Source organism: Hydractinia symbiolongicarpus, chromosome 11, assembly GCF_029227915.1.
Source record: "Hydractinia symbiolongicarpus strain clone_291-10 chromosome 11, HSymV2.1, whole genome shotgun sequence".
NCBI lineage: Eukaryota > Metazoa > Cnidaria > Hydrozoa > Anthoathecata > Hydractiniidae > Hydractinia > Hydractinia symbiolongicarpus.
Window position 1 is genome coordinate 8,907,848 of NC_079885.1, and position 18,269 is coordinate 8,926,116.

The window sequence follows — 18,269 nt, forward strand, 5'->3', positions numbered from 1 at the left end:
TATAAGGCTTTTAATGTTTTTACCTTAACTTTGTATTAATTTGTAGGGCTTTTGCAATGAGTCTAGCACCGACATCTCCAATTGCATTGCCACTGAAATGGGAAATGAAAAAAAAATAACCTTTACGTCATCCCCAAAAAATATTTTGTTTTTTGCAGACGGATAACCTTGAACAGACAGGGCACTGGCAGACCTAAATATTGCCATATTTTGTTTACAACCATAAATGCTGCATTTTATTACAAAAATGTCCTTTATTACCATTTTCATATTATTAAAAAAATAGTTAGGCAGGAGCGTTTAATCTGGCTTACAGGCAGTTATTTAGAAATAACATCATCCAACTGCAAGCAGCAAACAAAATGCTATTTATGACAAGACAAGAGATTTATATATTTATATATATTTATCACAAGAAAAGATTTTCACAAAAGGATTACAAACCTTAAATATGTAGTGTCAAATAAAGCATTACCTAATATTAATTTCCAAAAGTGTTTCATTTGTTCCAACACAATCAAAGATGGCAGCTGCATCCAGGCGCAGCTTGTTGTCAGCAATCGAAAGTTTTTCTAATGGCTTAAAAAAACACGAATTTGCCAATTAACAACCCAAAAAAATATCGCGTAATGAAATATATTAACAACAATAGAAGTTAGTTTGGCAGCAGCAATAAGGTTGCAATTTATGAAGTTATATAGTTGTGGACTTTATATGACTTTTATTTACACAGTGGTTAAACAAGATCTCACCAGGATTTCTGACATCACCATTTCAGCCAAAGCTTCAGAAACAACATTGTTGTGTCTATGTATATAAACAAAAGGGGTTTTTGCAACAATAAAATTAATATTTGATTAGTAAAAGTTAGATCATTTTTAGCGTAATCTTGTATAAAACAGCAAAACATGGCTCACTTTGATTTCGATACATTGCGTGCTAAATCTAATTCTCGGATTGAGTGACTGTTACTGATAGCTTCACATAATTGTTCAAGATCTTGATCTAGGCCTGGAAATAGAGGAAAATATATTTTTAAAACATAGAACATTTCATACAGTTATAACCTAAAAATTTTGGGGTGCATTAAATCGTCATTTGTGAAAATCACAATACCTACCATTGTCAGCAAGATTTAATTTTGTTAAACATCGAACGTCTTTAATGCATGAACTAATTTCAGATGAACCAGCTGATTTTATCTGCAAAAAAAGTCAAAGATCATTGTTGTGAAGAATATAACACTCTCTTATTAAAAATATATATTTATCAAAATAAAATTTATGATATCTTACAAACATTTTTTGTGTTCAATTCTATATATTGAGTAGAGAATTAAAACCAAACTTCATAAATACCTCATTGTGGGACAAATCTAGCCCAACATCTGTTAAAACTGGATTATTAATTAAACCAACCATAATAGCTCTAAATTGTATAAAGGAACAATAAAACACAAGGAAGGGTTTTTTTATTGACTGCAACACATCAAAGGAGAAACAAAATGAAAAATCGTTACATAAATTAAGTGCTTGTTATAAATTTTAGGACACATTTTTTAAAAAATAGCTTAAAATTTTTTATTTTAGGCTGTCCCTAAATACGTTTTGTTTCCTGCTCACAACTGAGTGCTTCTGTATACAAACCAACTACAAACACAACGAAAATTTTCATACCTTCTCCAAATCGAAATCCATGGTTTAAATTTTTTAATGGTAACAGCTTATAACAAAATTCAGCGATGTTTAGAATACGAAAGATTTAATACTTTAATAACAAAAGACAACAAGGGCTTCTTTATGGTTTTATAGGTATAAATATGGAAGGCTTTTTTTACCGTGTCATGAGGAAATATGACGATGTTTGACAAAATCTAAAACTTATTGGTTGTTTTTTAAGAAATGGAGAAAAAAAAAATTCTTTAACACAAGTTTCACAAAATTCACATTAATTTTGTGTTTTGGTAGTTTCTGTAATAAGATAGCTAACTATCACAACAAAATAAAATAAAACATACTTGAGTGCTGCCGCAGGGAGTTTTGTATTTGATAAGTTTGCAAATTTTAATGCTCGGGATGAGGTAAAAAACTAAAGAAAAAGAAAAAATAAATAAGAAGAAATTTGGTGAAAATGCTGAGATTAACATTGTAAACAAATACTTGCTACTTAAACAACACAGCTATTTTAAATCATTTCTCCATAGAAACAAAAGATTGCATTGGAGAGCCGTCTAGCACAAAGATTGCAAATGAAGTTCTGAATGCTAATTTACTTTTTAAATACTGTGAGATGACTAGTGATATATAAAAGTATTATGTATTTCATTAAATTAATAACCTTAAATCTTAAAAAAAATTAGTTCTTGAAAAAATTACCTCACAAAATTAATTAAAAAACACTTGCTTAAAATTTAAAGGCTGGCTTCCTCCTCCTTGTATAAATACTCACTTGTTGGAAGGCTGGGAGTGATTGTACTTCTTTGGACTTTCTAAAATGATAAGGAATGAAATCGTAACTATGATACAGAAGATAAAACGTATATTTTGTCCTATAAGTGAAGCAGTACATACATATAAAACTTTCATGTAAATAAGTTCAACTTCTAACTTCAATTTCTCTAACTTCTACAAACAAAATTACCACTAACGATTTTAGATTCATCATCATGTTTTGCACATGTTCCACAGGAAAACAATATCTATATATTATACCTGTATGAAAATGGGTTACCAGCTAAACATACATCTTGCAAGTTTTGTTGACAGCCACGAAACATTGCACCAAATAGCTGCGAATAAAATATAAATCAGTTAAACAAACAATATACATTCTTTAAAGTTTTAAAATAAAAGTAAAGAAAAACCTACAAGATCAAGAGCTGATTCTGTATGGGATATATTCAAGAATTCCACTGCATTTGGTTGTGCCAAAAAATCACACAATGACTAAAATATGAAAAATATATGTGGACAAATATAAATCTAAGATTCTAAACACTTGATAACAAGCCCTGGCAATGATAAGAGGCAGAATCATGTGTAATGAAAATCAATGTAGAACTTAAACACAGTAACTCGAAAACGAACTGAAGAAATGTTTCCATCAGTTGTTACAAAGTGACAAGGACAACACCATGTACTACCTGTGCTCCTTCTGATTTTAACACATTTCCTGATAAATCCAGTCTTGTAAGAGATGTAGCCATAAATTTATTATTCTTTAAAGAAGAAGCAAGGATGCCAGCACCCTTAGCAGTTAATGCAACTTCGGATAAATTTAAAGACTCTATCCCCTGTTGCAATGTGGAAATACACCCTGCCAAACTGGTCACACCTGTAACAAAAAGACAAAGAAACGTGAGGTAATCGAAACAACGTTTTATACCTTAATATGAATTTCAACTTACCTTTGTCTTCCAATGCATTTTTTGACAGATTAACTTTTTTCACTGTCTTGTTTGGATTAGCAGATAGCGCCAGTGAAAGTCTATGTGCTTGCTCTCTACACAAAAATATTATATCAAAAACTATCAGTAGAGATCAGTAGAGCAGTTTTTAAAGAAAGGATAATACGAAAGGCAACTTACTTATTTACATGTGCATCAGTTATGGTGATAGTCTCAATTGATGGAGACCTCTTTATAACTCGGATGATTGCATCCACCACTTCATTAGTCTAAACAAGAACAATTATTTCAAAATCGAATCAAATTTATCATACGCCCTGCTTACAAAATGGCAGAACTTACCAGTTTATAGGAAGATACAACAAAACTTGTGAACCAAGTGCTGTAACCAACTGCAGCGATCAATGGAGTGATCTCCCTAAAAACCATTAAGCAATAATAATTCTCGGAAGGCCAAATGATCTTTACAAGACAAAGAGGAATTAAATTTGAAACACTAAACATTAAAATCTTTTAAGCATCTTACTTGGTCTCAAGATGATCAAAATCCTCTACTTGAAAATCCTTACAGTCGTGACTAGCGTAAATTTTATTAACATCCTAAAAATAAAATAAAAATAAAAACAAAGGATTGTAAGTTTTATCAACATAAACAACTCAGGAAAATTAATATATAAAGTTACCCAAATCACTTCTGCAAGAGCTGTTTGGTTATAATAGTCACACAGACACATGTAGGCCAATGCAAAACCAGCTATAAATTTAATAATTAGTAATACTAACAATTCGAAAAATGTACTTAGTTGCCTGTAATGAAAATAAACAATTGTTTGATTGTGCAAACCCAATGGAGAAATGTGTTAGTTTGGTTGCTAAATGTGCTCTAAAAGCACCAGTTGTAACCTCTAGACACGACATTGAAAAACACGCAATTATATAACACGCAAATAGATTTAGAAAAGAAAACATAGTACAGAAATAATCACTACCACTACTTCTAACTCTACCAATTGAATCGGTACTTAATAATAATAATACTAACCACATGGTTGTGTTTCAGGAGCAAGAGATTGGACAATTAAATTTGCTTGATTGCGTATTACTTCCTCTTTCTGGCTTGACTCTGTTTTCACAAATACCTGTTTGCTAAAATAATTATGCATTCATTCACTATTTTTCATTCGAGCCAGCTAATTTTAACCTGCTATTTTTATTAGAAAAAAAATGCTGGGGAAAACTTCACAACACTGCCACAGAATGTGGTATGTGAATCTAAGACTTTAGGCAAGTCATAAATCTTAACGCTAACCAGAAGATCATTTTTTTTGGCTTTAGTGGCTTAACATGATATAAAACTCTTTAAATTAACATATATATTAAGATATGATTTTATGCCAATAAACTTACTCAACATTTATGTTTATAAAGTTACTCTTTAACAGTGCAAGCAAATACGAAACTGCTTTTTCAGAATCTTCTTGACTTGCGAAGAGGTAAACATGTTGATTTTGGCGATCCCCCACATTGACAGTTATGTTCAGCTGAAAAAGATAGATATCAAAATAGTTGACCTACAAAAAAAATGTAAACTTGAATCTATATGGAATTTTATTATTTGTGTGTTTGTTTGTGTGTAGATATGCAAACCATGTGTGTGTGTGACCATGCATGAAAGTTCCTTGAGGGCTGTGCAGAACTATTGACAAATTTGTGAGGTGCAAAATATAAATAAAAAAATGAACATTCATAATTTTTCAGAAATCTAGTAATGTATAAAACTTTGGATAAAATCAAAACAATTACTCACATTGATAGGTTTGGAACAATCTAATGAGTTTATATCAAGGATGTGAAAGCTGTAATCAATCTAAAAAAATACTGCAATAGATAAAAACTTTAATTAACACGCCCAATAAATTAATTTATAAGTTCAAAGAGTAAAATTTTGGTTGAAAACCTTCACTGAATACCTTGGATTGCTGTTTCTTTGTTAAGATGTAGACGCGGCATGCTGTTATGGCCTAAATGATACGGGTAAACTAATTAGTGTTATGTATAACAATGACTCAATATATACAAAATACAAAAATAAAAAATCAATTTCACAGGAAGTAAACACTATACACAACTGGCATACCTGAAATACAAAAAACCTTTATAAAACCTCAGATCAATATTATGGTTTTTAAGAACAATCATTTATCTTGCTGTTATGAAACATTATCTAAATCTAAGTGTGTTTAAGCAGGTAAATTAACAGTTAGGCTCTTGTAAAAAAATAAGGAGCATTTTTTTTCTCACATCTTTTCACAATTCTAAAAAACACAAAATGAAAGCTATGTAAAAGAAGTCCTTTTTATAAAGGCAGAGCAGGTTGACAAGAATTTAATACCCTATGATATATGTGCCTAAAAATTCACTTCGCTGTGTTGCAAAGTTTATAATAGTTATATCAAAATAATATATGAGTTTAGGGTTTATATAATATTATCAACTTATGTTCAAAGTCGAAGGACTAGCCTCTTATTTGGGAATTGATATAAGATCCTAGTGTACCACAATTTGACATACTGTTTACATAACTTATAAGAGTAATGCCACAACCTAAGGAATTTATGTTGTTTTGTTTAATTTGTGGCTTAGCAAATGATTTGTTTCTCTGATTATTAAAAAAGACATACGTAGAGAGACACAGTGATAGCTATATTGATCCAAATGTCTTTTATAACAACTATTATGTTAAATAAATAGACAGCTCACAATAAATAAAATATAATCTTACCAATAATTTTACGTCATTCTTATCTTTACTAGTCTTACATCTTCGAACGAATAAGATCTTTGCATCAGTCCTACCAATGGCTTGCTTAGCAGCTAAAAGAATAATCATATGAGAAAAAACCTATGTAGTTTGTTTGTGATTAAAACATTATTACATACCATCTTTTGAAATCAATACATCTACACATTTTAGTGTAATTGTTCTGCCCAATCTTAAAACGCACCTGTCTTAAGACTGGTTCTGTCTAAGACTGGTCCAGTCAGTCTTTTGACAGTGACAAATGGCCGGTCTTAAGACTGGACTGCCCAATCTATGGATGTACATGTCCAATCTTAGAACAGTTATGGAGGACAAAGAGAAAAAGGAAAATTTTAGACTGTAGTTACCTCTTAAAAAGAACATTACATATAAATTTTTCTTTACAAATCAAAACAACAAAAAATAATACCAGGTACAAAAATTTTATATGATGTTTTAATGTGCCTGAGAATGTTTGTTGGTTCTTGCAAACAATTGAAATCTTGTAGAATATCCCTTCTTTAAAATCTAAAAGGCGTCCGAAGATGGGCCTAACATGATCTCCTGCCAAGTCTTGTGACACCCTGCCCAGTCTTAAGACTGGCCGGTCAGTTTTAAGACTGCGCATTTTATGTCTAAAGATTGGGCAGTGTCCTAAGTTTTGGGCAGTATCATCAATGATCTTCGAAACAAATGTGTTCAACGTTTTTTTTGCAATACATAAAAAAGATGTCAGTGTGTGCACTTGTTCTACAAAATTATAATTTTTGTTTTGTTTTTATTTTGTTTTTTACTCAGTAGTTTGTAAACAATCCAATTTGATCGGGTAAATTATACACACATATTATCCTTGTCCACACTTACAAATGTTCACAAACAAAATTACACAATCCACATTCACACTATAATAAACAATTCAAGCCTAACTCATTATTGATCATTAGTTCACCTTTAAAAAGAATGATTATACAATGTCATAAAAATGTTTTTTTAATTAATTTTAATTAATTTTTAAATAAAATTCCAAGTATATAATATATAAAAACAGAAAAACTTTACCTTACAGTTCAAAATATTGCATTGCATAGATAGATAGATAGATAGATGTGCATATTTTACATGGCTAGCCTCACAAATATCGAGGGATATAGCCTGTCTATTATTTCCAGGAGGGGCCATGGCGTAGATGGAGAATCCTAGAGTATTTAATGCTCATTTTGAGCTACGCAGACCCAATTAGAGCCCGCGCTCTACTAGACAACTCCCGGCAACATCCAACGGCTCACACAGTGTGCCATCTTCCCAATTCCCCTCACATGGCTTGGGTTAACCCGGGGCTATGGTAACATTCACTCGCCCATGTTGAATCGCCGTCAGGAGGAATCGAACCCCGGTCTCCCGCATAGAGTACGAGAGCTATAACCACTAATCTACGGCGCCACAGCAAATAATTATGTGACTTAAAAGCAGGACAAGGAAAATAGTATTCCATGAATGCGTATAATCAATTATGTACTTTTTTAAAGTTACTAAAACAGTTTCAGAACATTTCAAAAACATTTTAATACAGACTACAGCAGCAAGCAGAAAAAAAAAATAAATGAAACGCTTCAATAAATATTGTTAGTATGTTTTAATAGGCATGCTATTCTTCTTATTTGCAGCTCAGGCTTGAAACTATAAGCGTTTTTCTCCTCCTGCTATACAGCAATACTGCAGTATATTTAGACTTTGACAAAGATTTATTGATAACACAATAAAAGTGGAGTAAATCACCACCCTTTCCCCATTTTTCTAATCCAACCCCTCTTCAAGTGAACTCAGGTAAAGTCCACCTCACCAACTATGTTATTTAACATATACTTTATTTAATTTGACACGTTTTGTGTGTGTGGTTCTTTTAGTATATGAAAAGTGAAAATAAAATTGAAACCACTTATATAGATCTTTTTTTATCAATATAAAAATTCAAATTGTTTTAACAAAGCCATAAGGGCACTCAGTAACCCTTTTTCCTGGCAAGTAGGTGAGTTCAATAACGTGGTTTTGTTTCTCTTTTTATAGACTTGTTGTTTCCATATGTTTCATCACTGTATTTTACTTTGAACATTGTAATCAAATATTGTTACACAAATGTTATATTTTGTTTCCTAAACCGGTAGGCCACATAAAAACAATATTAAAAGGCTTAATTGTGAAAGTTCATTCCTGCAAAATATATGTTGAAAAAGCTATTTGTGAAAGTAAATTCTTGCAATTTTTTAACCTCTGTTATACACACCTCAATGAGACATTCAAAATCCTCACTAAATTTGATAAATTGTGAAATTTTCAGATGTTTACAGCAAACAAACAACCTGCATTTTATACTAATTGACCTCTGTTTGAGAATGAGGGTTACAGTAACACTTATATGTAAGTTTTACAACATCATTCAAAAATCATATGCCTACATTCACATAACATATTGTTGTCATGCGCAAGTCAATAACAATAGATATGATGAAGCCATTTTGTTCTCATGTGCAACAAGCATTTTATTGTTTAAAAGTGCTAACAATCATGAAAGCTGTTGAAATTTATTGACATCCGCACGTAAAAGAAATATGCTGATGGATAATATTATTTTTCAACAACTGCTTTTGATAATTTTAAACGTAATTAAAAATAGTAGCTACAGTTAGAGCTCTATTTTTTAAAACAAAACTAGTCAATAAACCCATTACAAAAATCTACTTTAATAGAAAATCAATGGAAAAACATGTGCATATTGCTACACGTGTTCCAAAATATTTCTGAAAAGGCCTGTATTAGACCCTGTTCCAAATTAGCTAGCCTCTCAGAGTATTTTGTGGACAAACTGCACTCTGGTCCAGCTCTAAAACTTAAGTAAGCTAGGCTAGCTAGCTAGAAAAACCTGAATAAAAAGTTGTTGTTTTTAATTTTTTTGAAAAAATGACAGTAAAAGATAGCTAGAAACAAAGGTTAATGTCTTGTAGTTAATAAACACTCCTGCCACTAGAAAATGTAATTCTTGTTGACAGGTAAAGTAATATCGACTGTTTTTCTGACTTAGTAAATTTCCCTAGTGTTGTAATAAAAACATAGTGCTTCACTACAACCAAAAAGCAAGCCAATTTGCAGTTTTATAATTTTTTAAATTGACACAGGTTTTTCAGGTTGAATTTTGAGCTGGTAAAGTTTCTTCTTTTTTTGTTGAGACCAGGTGATTTTTGCATATTTTTCATTGAAAGTTGGTAAACCAGCTTGTGACCAAACAGTAATCGTATTCTAATTTAAAAGAGAGTTTTTTCTAAATTAATGAACAATTTAGAAAAAACCACTCTCATACACTTTTTTTCTATGGGAACTAATAAAATCTTCCCTGTTTTTCAAGCCTTTTTCAGTCTGATTTGTTCTTATTTTATCCTTAATAGTACAAACACAACTTTGGAACTCATCCTTATTTTGTTCTCACGTATGGATATTTTTCTTAAATTTCCTGAAAATCTGTTTATATGTGATGTTATGATTATTATATTTTGTTATATTTTCTATTTTAGTATTAGATGATAAAAATCTTAGCAAAAAGTCTAAATATCTAAGCCTGTTTCATCATTACATTACCAGAAGAACAAATGACCCTATTATACTGTCAAAAGCATTACTGTCAACGAAAATAAATGCCCAAGTATTTTGCCCTTGTATAATGCTGTTAGAGTAAATAGACTTTCTATAATGCTGTCAGAATAATTGGCCCATTTATACTAAATCTAAATATTCTGCTGGTAGTTACTGCCAGCAGTAAAAATACTACCAGTAGAATAAATTTCTAAAATATTCTTCTAGTAGTTACCTGCTGGCAGAATACAGGGGTGTTGGCTCGCCGGAAAAAACGCAAAAACTACGGTGCTGTCAAATGACTTCCAGCGTTTAAATAAAAAATTAAAACTTTGCCCGAAGAAACCCAAAATCAAACAGAAACAATATTTTTTAAACATTTATTATGTAACATGTATAATTTATTTTTTTAAAGTCGAGCAGTGGTAGTGAAAGAATTCTTAAAAAAACTGTTTTTATAACATTTATTTGATAAGGGATCGTCCACAAATTTCGTCTAAATTCGGCTCATTTTAAATCGTCTTGTAAATTTGTTTTGTTCGTCTTAACTCTTTCATACGAGACGATTTTTTGTGATAACATTGTAGTGTCTTAACCGTCTTAATTCGTCTCATATCGTCTCCTGATAGTCACAAATTCGTCTCCGAATATCATATTTTAAAAACAAATTCGTCTCCGAATCGTCTCATTTCGTCTATGAATTTTCTTAATTCGTCTCAAATCGTCTCAATTCGTCTCTGCTATAATAAATTCGTCTCAAAAGTTGAAAAATATTTTCGAACACTTCCGTGAGTTTAACACGAAACTTTAAAAATCTTGGCCAGGAGACCCAGCGTGATTTTGTTCCGTGAAAAAGAAATTATTCCATTGTTCTAGCGGAACGGCAGTGGCATAGCCTAGTTAACTAAGCTTTCTTCTTCAGTTGATAAAATGAGTTTCTCTCAAACTAAAGCTTAGACGCGAACGAATGACTCAGCGGAAACCCCGAGTTTAAATCGAACAATGTGACTAATCGCTTCGGAGGACATTTTAATTTATCTGTGAGTTGTTTACCAAGCTTGGTCAAATCTTACTTTGGTAAAAACTTTGTAGAATACTAATGTTTGTTAGGGTGAGTGAAACCACTCGCTGGAATATTCGGGATGAAAAGGGCTTTCCCCGATAATAATCACGTGAGCAGAGAACAATAGAATTAGCCAATCAAAAAGCGCGGCCAGATTTTGGCCGCAGAAAAATCGTTTGAGACCCAGCGTAATTTTCCCACCTTAACTACTCCGATTTCCCGGTGGTAAGAAAAATTACGCTGGGTCTCCTGGCTAGCAGTGGCACAGCTACTGATTAACTTAAGCTACATTGTTTGTACTCGTTCGATTGTTGAATGTTACGGTCTGTATATTTATCAAACTTGGCAACATTTTATCACAGCAAACTTCGTCGTTCGAAGCTGGAACTATGTTGTGGAAAAGCGAAACAAATCTCACAAAAAATATTATTATTGGTCGTGACAGATGGAATCTTGAGTTATTTTCGATATTTACTGGTAAGTATATCTGAAACTGAATTTAGCCATAAATATTCTTTAAGATTAGGATTCTTTAAATATGTTGTTAGGAAGGAATATATAGATATTAAATATAGATAGTTAGATGCGAAACATAGCTCGTCTTTACTGGGAGATATATTCGAAATGGCTGGCGTTCCTCCGCAAACGTCACATCATCGAAAAACATTAAAATTAGCCAATCAAAAATCGCCGAAAATTTTCTTGAGGTAGAAAATAGCCTTAACATGGTATTCATTAACTAAACGAAACCAGTACACAGATCAGGGATAAAAGCAAAATTTATGTCAAGATGTTTGTTCTCAGGTGTATTTAGGTGTATTTAGGTGTATTCTGCCTGTAATGGTTCGTACATTTCAGTATATTAGCTCTTTTTAACTTAATACATTTAAATGTTATGTTGGGGAGCTAAGAGAAACCGTCCTTTTCGAATTTTTCAAGAAGAAAAATGTAACAATTTTTATCTTCTGCTCTGTGTTCGAATCGTGATTCATTCATTGGTTTCAGAGGGTCAGAGCACACGTGCGAGTGAGTTGTCGTTTTTTTTATCAGTTTGATTCTTTTTTTAAGTATGTTATGAGAAACATAAACATGCTGAACCTATACCCGAAGAAAAGTTAAAATAGGGAGTTAATAAATTTTAGATATTTCTATTAACTATGATAAATCATAGTTAGAAATATCTAAAATTTATTTTGTAAGACATTTTATTTTGTAAGGGAATAAAAAAAGTGCGAGAATAAAAAAGCGCGGAATAAATTAGAACAAATTCTTTTTCAAACAATATTAAAATAAAAACTTAAAATACGAAGACAAGTCAGAATAAGGAGCTAAAAAATTTTATCTGAAATTTCCACGGTTTTAGGAAATCAATCATCTCAACATTTTACGTTATGCACGTTTTTTTTATAAGAAACCAGTCCATAAATACGTAGCTAAATACGTATGCAAAAACACTTTTACTTTGACCTTTCTGTGCCTAAGGTTTTTTATAGAATGCGAGAAAAAAAAAGTTCGGAACGTGAGAATTGACCTAAATAATTTCGTCTATTTATTTTATCAATCCGTGGTGTCCCTTATTTTCTGACTTGCCTTTCGACATTTTGAGTTAATGATTTCATTTAAATTGTTTTTTATATTATTTTCAAATTCCTCCTTATGCTCCTTCCTGGCCTTCTGCAAAATTATTCCCATTCTTCGTGGTGACAACACGTTTTTATTTTTGCCACCATTCAACCTGCCACCTGCTAATTCGGCAAGGGTGAAACGCTTACCCAGCTCTTTTTTAATTAACGCGGAGCATGGGTTAATTTTGCGTAGCGGGTTTTTTTTACCAACGGGTGGTGTGGCTTGCGGAGTTGCGACTTGCGGCCGTGCTTCAACATGCGTGGTCTCCATGCCCATGTCATCATGTTCTGTGGGCAAGAAAAGTAGCGGATCAAAATTATTTTCCAGCATCTCAACATAACTATTCGGTGGCTGGGTAATTGTTGCTGGCAAGGGCAATGGTTCCTGGTAAATTTTATTTTTAGCCTCGTATAAGTTTCTTTTTTTCATGATGTAACTCTCAAGCACAGCAGTTTTTGCGCTTATAGCGTCTACTTTTGTGTCCAACTTCTGACACAGGCCCAGTATCAAATCAGTGTTTCTTTTTGTTTCGTGGATTACCTGTGCCAGATTGTTGGACTCAAAATCGATTTCATGGTCGGCAATGTTAAAATTTGGAATGTTTTGAACACAATCAGCAATGAAAGAGCTTGTGGAGACGGTAGCAGGATCATTTTTTAAAGTGGACACGATTGACGGTAATTCTGGTGTGATATTAAAAAGAAAATTTTCCGGAGTCAAAAGATTAATGGCTGGCGAAGTTTTAGAAGGTGAATGATCAGGCGATGTTTTGGATGGTAAATGGTCAGGCAAGGTTTTAGATAGTGAAAGGCCTGGCAAGGTTTTATACGGTGAAAGGCTTTTGACTGCTTTGGTTGCAAATACCAAGTCCAAGGATTTTAGTTGATCACTTGGTAGGTGGCTCTCATCCGTAATCTCTTTGCTAGAATCTGCTACGCTATCTTCCACATTACCTGTGGGCTCTTCTTCACTGGCTTCCTCTTCACTGGCTTCCTCCATGTATTCGTACATGACCGAGTTGCCGCATCGTGTGGTAACCTTCGCAAAAAGTAAGTTTTGGAAAGTTTAAAAACTGGATAAGTCTAAATAAACGGGCTTTGGGAGATATTCTTTACCGGATAAACCTTTTGCTTATTAAATATGTGTTTTTAGTCTGAAATTGTTCTTATTTTATTCTTATTTTCAACAAATATCAGCCTTATTGTTCTAATAAAAATTAAATAATTGTTTCTTAGTAATTCTAGAGTTGCAATATATCTTTAAAAAAAACATGTGTTGTCAAAATTATGCATCATTCACGCGATACAATGCAACGTCTTCTGTATGAAATCGAATTCGAACGTGATAAAAAAAAGAAAACATAGAAAACAAAAACCATTTTTGCATACACTTTTCTTAATGTGACTATGATATGACAAAAATAGAATCTATTTACCTTTGCGTTAAATTCATCGTTAACATCAACAATGAACTTTGTTTTTCGAACCCTGTCAAAAATAATATGACCCATTTGTAAATATTTAGGGTGCTTGTATAACGGGAAGTTTTTTGAATTGATGGCATTCCTTGATACCAACGACCGTTTTAGAATTGGCATCCTCACATTGTTTGTGTCAAGCCAACAGTCGTACGATTTTGCATAGCCTGTCCAAGTAACTTTCAGCCTCTCCCCACTATTCTCTACGACTACAGCATTAAGCCAATGCCTAGTTTCGGGATCTAAGGCTTGGACTGAGGACTTAACTGTGTACTCCATCTAAAAGGACGCGTAGATAGCTATTTGTATACACTCTACATAAATAAGTATTTCTGAAAGACGGACTGTCTCGCGTCCAAAAAATATAAGAATATTGCTTACTTTTTCTTTATATCGCTACCACGTAAAATGCAAAAAAATCACTATGTTGTGGTGTTGGACACGTGCCTCCAAATTCTCTTATCACGTCTAAAAATTGGTTCTTCCGAAGTGGCAAGGATGAGCAATGGTCACAATCTGTGCTAGTACAACGTACAAACTCAATTTGATACGCTTTCCTCGTACAATGCTTCACGAAAAAGCGGTATTTCTGTTGTAGCTCTGTAAATTCAACAGATGATTTTATCGATTTTCTGGATGCAACACAAAATCTTTTGATAGTATCGTGCGCGCACTTGATATCCTTCAGCAACGGATTTGTAGATAGGAAGGTTTCTACTTTTATTGGAAAACCATCATATATTTTATTGTTCCAAAACTTTGAGCAAACCGTTGCAGCATTGTCGAGGACGTTTAACCATTTTTCAGAATCATTTGGATTAGGTGTTTTTCCATCAACCTCAACGGGAAGCGTTACTCCTACCAGCTGCTGGGTGAGGAAAGACCAACATCTTTCTATAGGATTAAAACGGGAGTGCCCCGGAGCGTAACATTGAACGATCAAACAATCTAAACGTAAATTCAACCACAAATAACCCAACGACATCAGGTTAACTACTGCTTTTGTTGACCAGTCGGGGCCTCCATCTGCAATTGCAACGACGTTATAAACATTTTTAATTTTTTTTTCTTGTTGCAAAAGATGAAGAAGATAGTTTACATGCATGACGTTGGTGGCTTCTACTAAACGTGAAGGATATAAATGTATGAAAAGCGGACCTTTACGGGACCATTTGATTTTGCTTCTACCAACTTTGTCCTTGGTTCTTTCTGATTTTAGGACCAGAAAACTGCTTCCTTCAGACAAAGACCTTTTTCTATTTATTTTTAAAGGCTGGCGGGTTGGAGATAATGAGCGTGATCTTGTTATTCTCACCTTTAATTGTTGATAACCTGCTGGGGTTAATTTACTATTCGGATAGGGGAAGTCGTGGTCATTGTAAATGGGAGCCTCATTTTCGATGTGATAACGTCGGATTTGCGCACGTCTACTCGTGGCGGGAATACCAACATCCACCTTGTTTTTGTTGTCAACTGACAAGGAGATTGTGTTTTCATTGCATAACTGCGCTAACTCATTAACCAAGTTAACTTGGGAGCAAGAAAAATGAAAATCTTCATGGATCTTTTTTTCTCCCGTGTTGCGCTTGGGCGGAACACGTGCATCAACCAACGATTTGTGACGCTTGCTCGAAGTGGTTTTTTTTCTCCTCGGTCTCATGAGGTAATGCACTGCGCTCTTACTCACATTTAACCCGAGCGTACTTTTTATGTGAGAGACAATATCTTTTAAGCTTACACCATTTGTGTACATAATACTGTCTCTGCGCCTCAAATGGGCCTCGGCCGAGTTCTGACTTATGTAGGATGCGATACATGGAACCAAGCCCGGATGTTGCTCGTGTAGCGCTGGTCTGCCTCGTTTTTTTGAAGCTAAAATAAGAAAAAGACTATTCTATAAATGCAAATAATGACGCGAGTGATTACTAAACAAGTTTATTAATGTTTATTTAGTAAAATCTGACTTGAGGCTGGCTATTCTTACTTTTGAGACTTTCAGTCTGTTTTATTCTTATTTTGTTCTTAATAGTAAGAACACGACTTCAGAATTTAGCCTCTATTTGTTCTTATTGATATATTTTTCCCAAAGTTTCTGAAATTTATGTATTTATATACATGAGATAATATGTTTAAGTCCAGCACAAAATATAAAAAATTCAAGCAAACAAAAAAAGATTACTGGAATACATTATTTTGTTCTTATAATCTGTGAAGGAATTCAGGTTGAGTACGTTTTTAATATGTTCTTAATTATTGGCAAAATCTCAGCCTCAACGCTCTTAAAAACGCAGTTTTTATAAAACAAATCGCGTATTGAATTGACAAAATTGAAGGCTAAAGGAAAAAAGTTTATCCATTTGATTTTTTTTTGTGATAGTTTACAAAAAATGATTCAAATCTTAATCCATGGGCACTAGGCTGCTCAACTGAGTGTCTAAACAAGCGGCTATCTAATTTGTCTGAAATCATTTTACGTAATGCAACCGCACGTCACACAGTTTTTTTGCGGAACATTATTTGCTTCTGACAAGCCGTTTCTGTCACATAAAATTGTTAATAATTTTTTTTTTGCAATGTGCAGCCCACCATAATCAATTGTATAAGTATAATTATACATTAAGTTAATATAACAGTGCAAGTTGACAAAAATAATAAAGCAAAAATAGTTTTTTTTCGTAATTTTCAGAAGCAATATCGCAACAAACTTCAATTGCTATTATTTACTTCTTATGCTCACACCGGCATGTGCGAAGAGAAAAGTTAAAATAGTGAGGTTTTTCGAATATTTGTGTGTTGTTGGTAAAAAAACAACAAATCTTTTAAAGATTTTGCATCATCGAGCTTTAAATTTACGAATAAAGAAAATATATAGTTTTATAATTATAGTAGTTTTTTTCTCATGACTACGGAAAAATCACAAGATAAATTGGGCAATTATATATTTTTTTGTTTTCAAGACCGTTGCTGAAAATTTTACGACGAGATAAAAATAAATATTTACCGCATTGTAAAATTTCGTTGATGTAATCTTCATTTTCATCATCGGACAAAGAATCGTCCGTAAACAACCAATCTAGGTCGCTGTCGCTATCTGAAATATCTGAATACATTAAAACCACTTTAAAAAACACTAGCTTTTTAAATAAATTTTCGTGTTTAAGAAACCCTGTCGTCTTAGTTCGTCTCAATTCGTCTCCGTGATTTTACCGCAGCGTCTTAATTCGTCTCAATTCGTCTCCGTGATTTTACCGCAGCGTCTTAATTCGTCTCAATTCGTCTCCGTGATTTTACCGCAGCGTCTCAATTCGTCTCAATTCGTCTTAAAATATTTTGTTCCACTTTTTTTATTCTGAGACGAATTGACAAAATATCGTCTCCTGATATTTATGAGACGATTTTTAAATCGTCTCAATTTCAATTAAGAACAAAACGAGACGAATTTTTTTTAACTTTTTCGTCTTATAGCGTCTCGTTAATGGGACGAAATTTGTGGACGATCCCTAAACAGCTGTAATAAAATCCGACAAATAATAAACTGACTTTTTCTGACAAAATTTAAATAAAGCACACAATGGTAAACTTATATTTAAAAGCAGTCTAGACAAATTTCATTGTGATGCATGTTGTTTAAAATTCTCAGACTTCTTACACAAATTGACAGTAAAAAGATGCTAGCAGCCACAGTACAAAAGTTTTTAATCAAAATTTGACTTTCTTCATCTAAGGCCTGCATTTTTTGGGCTGCCAGTTTTTCTGATTTTTTTAGTGCACGTCAAAAAATTAGAAGGCTTTGAATATAACAATAGCAATAAAAACATAACTTCACTATGTCCAATGAAGTCAAAAAACTTACGCACTCCAACCCCTTCACAACTGCATTTTTAAAATCACCCATATCCTGGGAATCTAGAGATAGCGAGTGAAAGGTTGAAATTAGAAAATTTTCACATACCTAAATAATCATCTTTAGTCTCTTCAACGGTAATTGCCATGCCGTTTATAAAGACCAAAACCGTGCTAGAAACACCTTACAAATCCATGATAATCATCCAACCAACACTTAGAATGTTTAGAAAAACTCTTCGTCCCACGAAACAGCGAGAGCAAATTGGGAGTATTAAGCTTGCTCAACTCTATCATATTGTTAATATAATAAAGCGTAGTTGTTTGTCTAGACGAGACAATAACAAAGCTTTGATCTGTCAAAAACACCGGCAAACGAACGTTCGCTCTTTTATTATCGAGTCATTTTATCCTTATTTCCTGTTGTTATTTC

The 18,269-nt window shown here is 32.9% G+C and overlaps 1 protein-coding gene across 2 annotated transcripts in view; it reads right to left on the minus strand.

Annotated features, from left to right (window-relative positions):
• Positions 1-18,138, minus strand: part of LOC130613935 (F-actin-uncapping protein LRRC16A-like) — a 29,790-nt gene extending 11,652 nt beyond the window's left edge. The window contains exons 1-22 of one of the 2 annotated variants that reach the window (XM_057435304.1): positions 17,946-18,138; positions 6,189-6,280; positions 5,377-5,427; positions 5,214-5,273; positions 4,814-4,977; positions 4,449-4,552; positions 4,090-4,160; positions 3,933-4,006; positions 3,749-3,824; positions 3,587-3,675; positions 3,407-3,501; positions 3,143-3,333; positions 2,868-2,945; positions 2,712-2,788; positions 2,449-2,488; positions 2,018-2,088; positions 1,359-1,428; positions 1,121-1,202; positions 918-1,011; positions 753-807; positions 476-579; positions 24-92 (exon numbers count right to left, since the gene is read on the minus strand). In XM_057435304.1, coding sequence (XP_057291287.1) covers positions 24-92; positions 476-579; positions 753-807; positions 918-1,011; positions 1,121-1,202; positions 1,359-1,428; positions 2,018-2,088; positions 2,449-2,488; positions 2,712-2,788; positions 2,868-2,945; positions 3,143-3,333; positions 3,407-3,501; positions 3,587-3,675; positions 3,749-3,824; positions 3,933-4,006; positions 4,090-4,160; positions 4,449-4,552; positions 4,814-4,977; positions 5,214-5,273; positions 5,377-5,427; positions 6,189-6,280; positions 17,946-17,985 — 1,847 coding nt within the window. In that variant the 5' untranslated portion in view covers positions 17,986-18,138. The remainder of the gene's footprint in view (positions 1-23; positions 93-475; positions 580-752; positions 808-917; positions 1,012-1,120; positions 1,203-1,358; positions 1,429-2,017; positions 2,089-2,448; positions 2,489-2,711; positions 2,789-2,867; positions 2,946-3,142; positions 3,334-3,406; positions 3,502-3,586; positions 3,676-3,748; positions 3,825-3,932; positions 4,007-4,089; positions 4,161-4,448; positions 4,553-4,813; positions 4,978-5,213; positions 5,274-5,376; positions 5,428-6,188; positions 6,281-17,945) is intronic. The other variant, XM_057435305.1, reaches the window with a different exon arrangement.
• Positions 18,139-18,269: the final 131 nt, after the last annotated feature.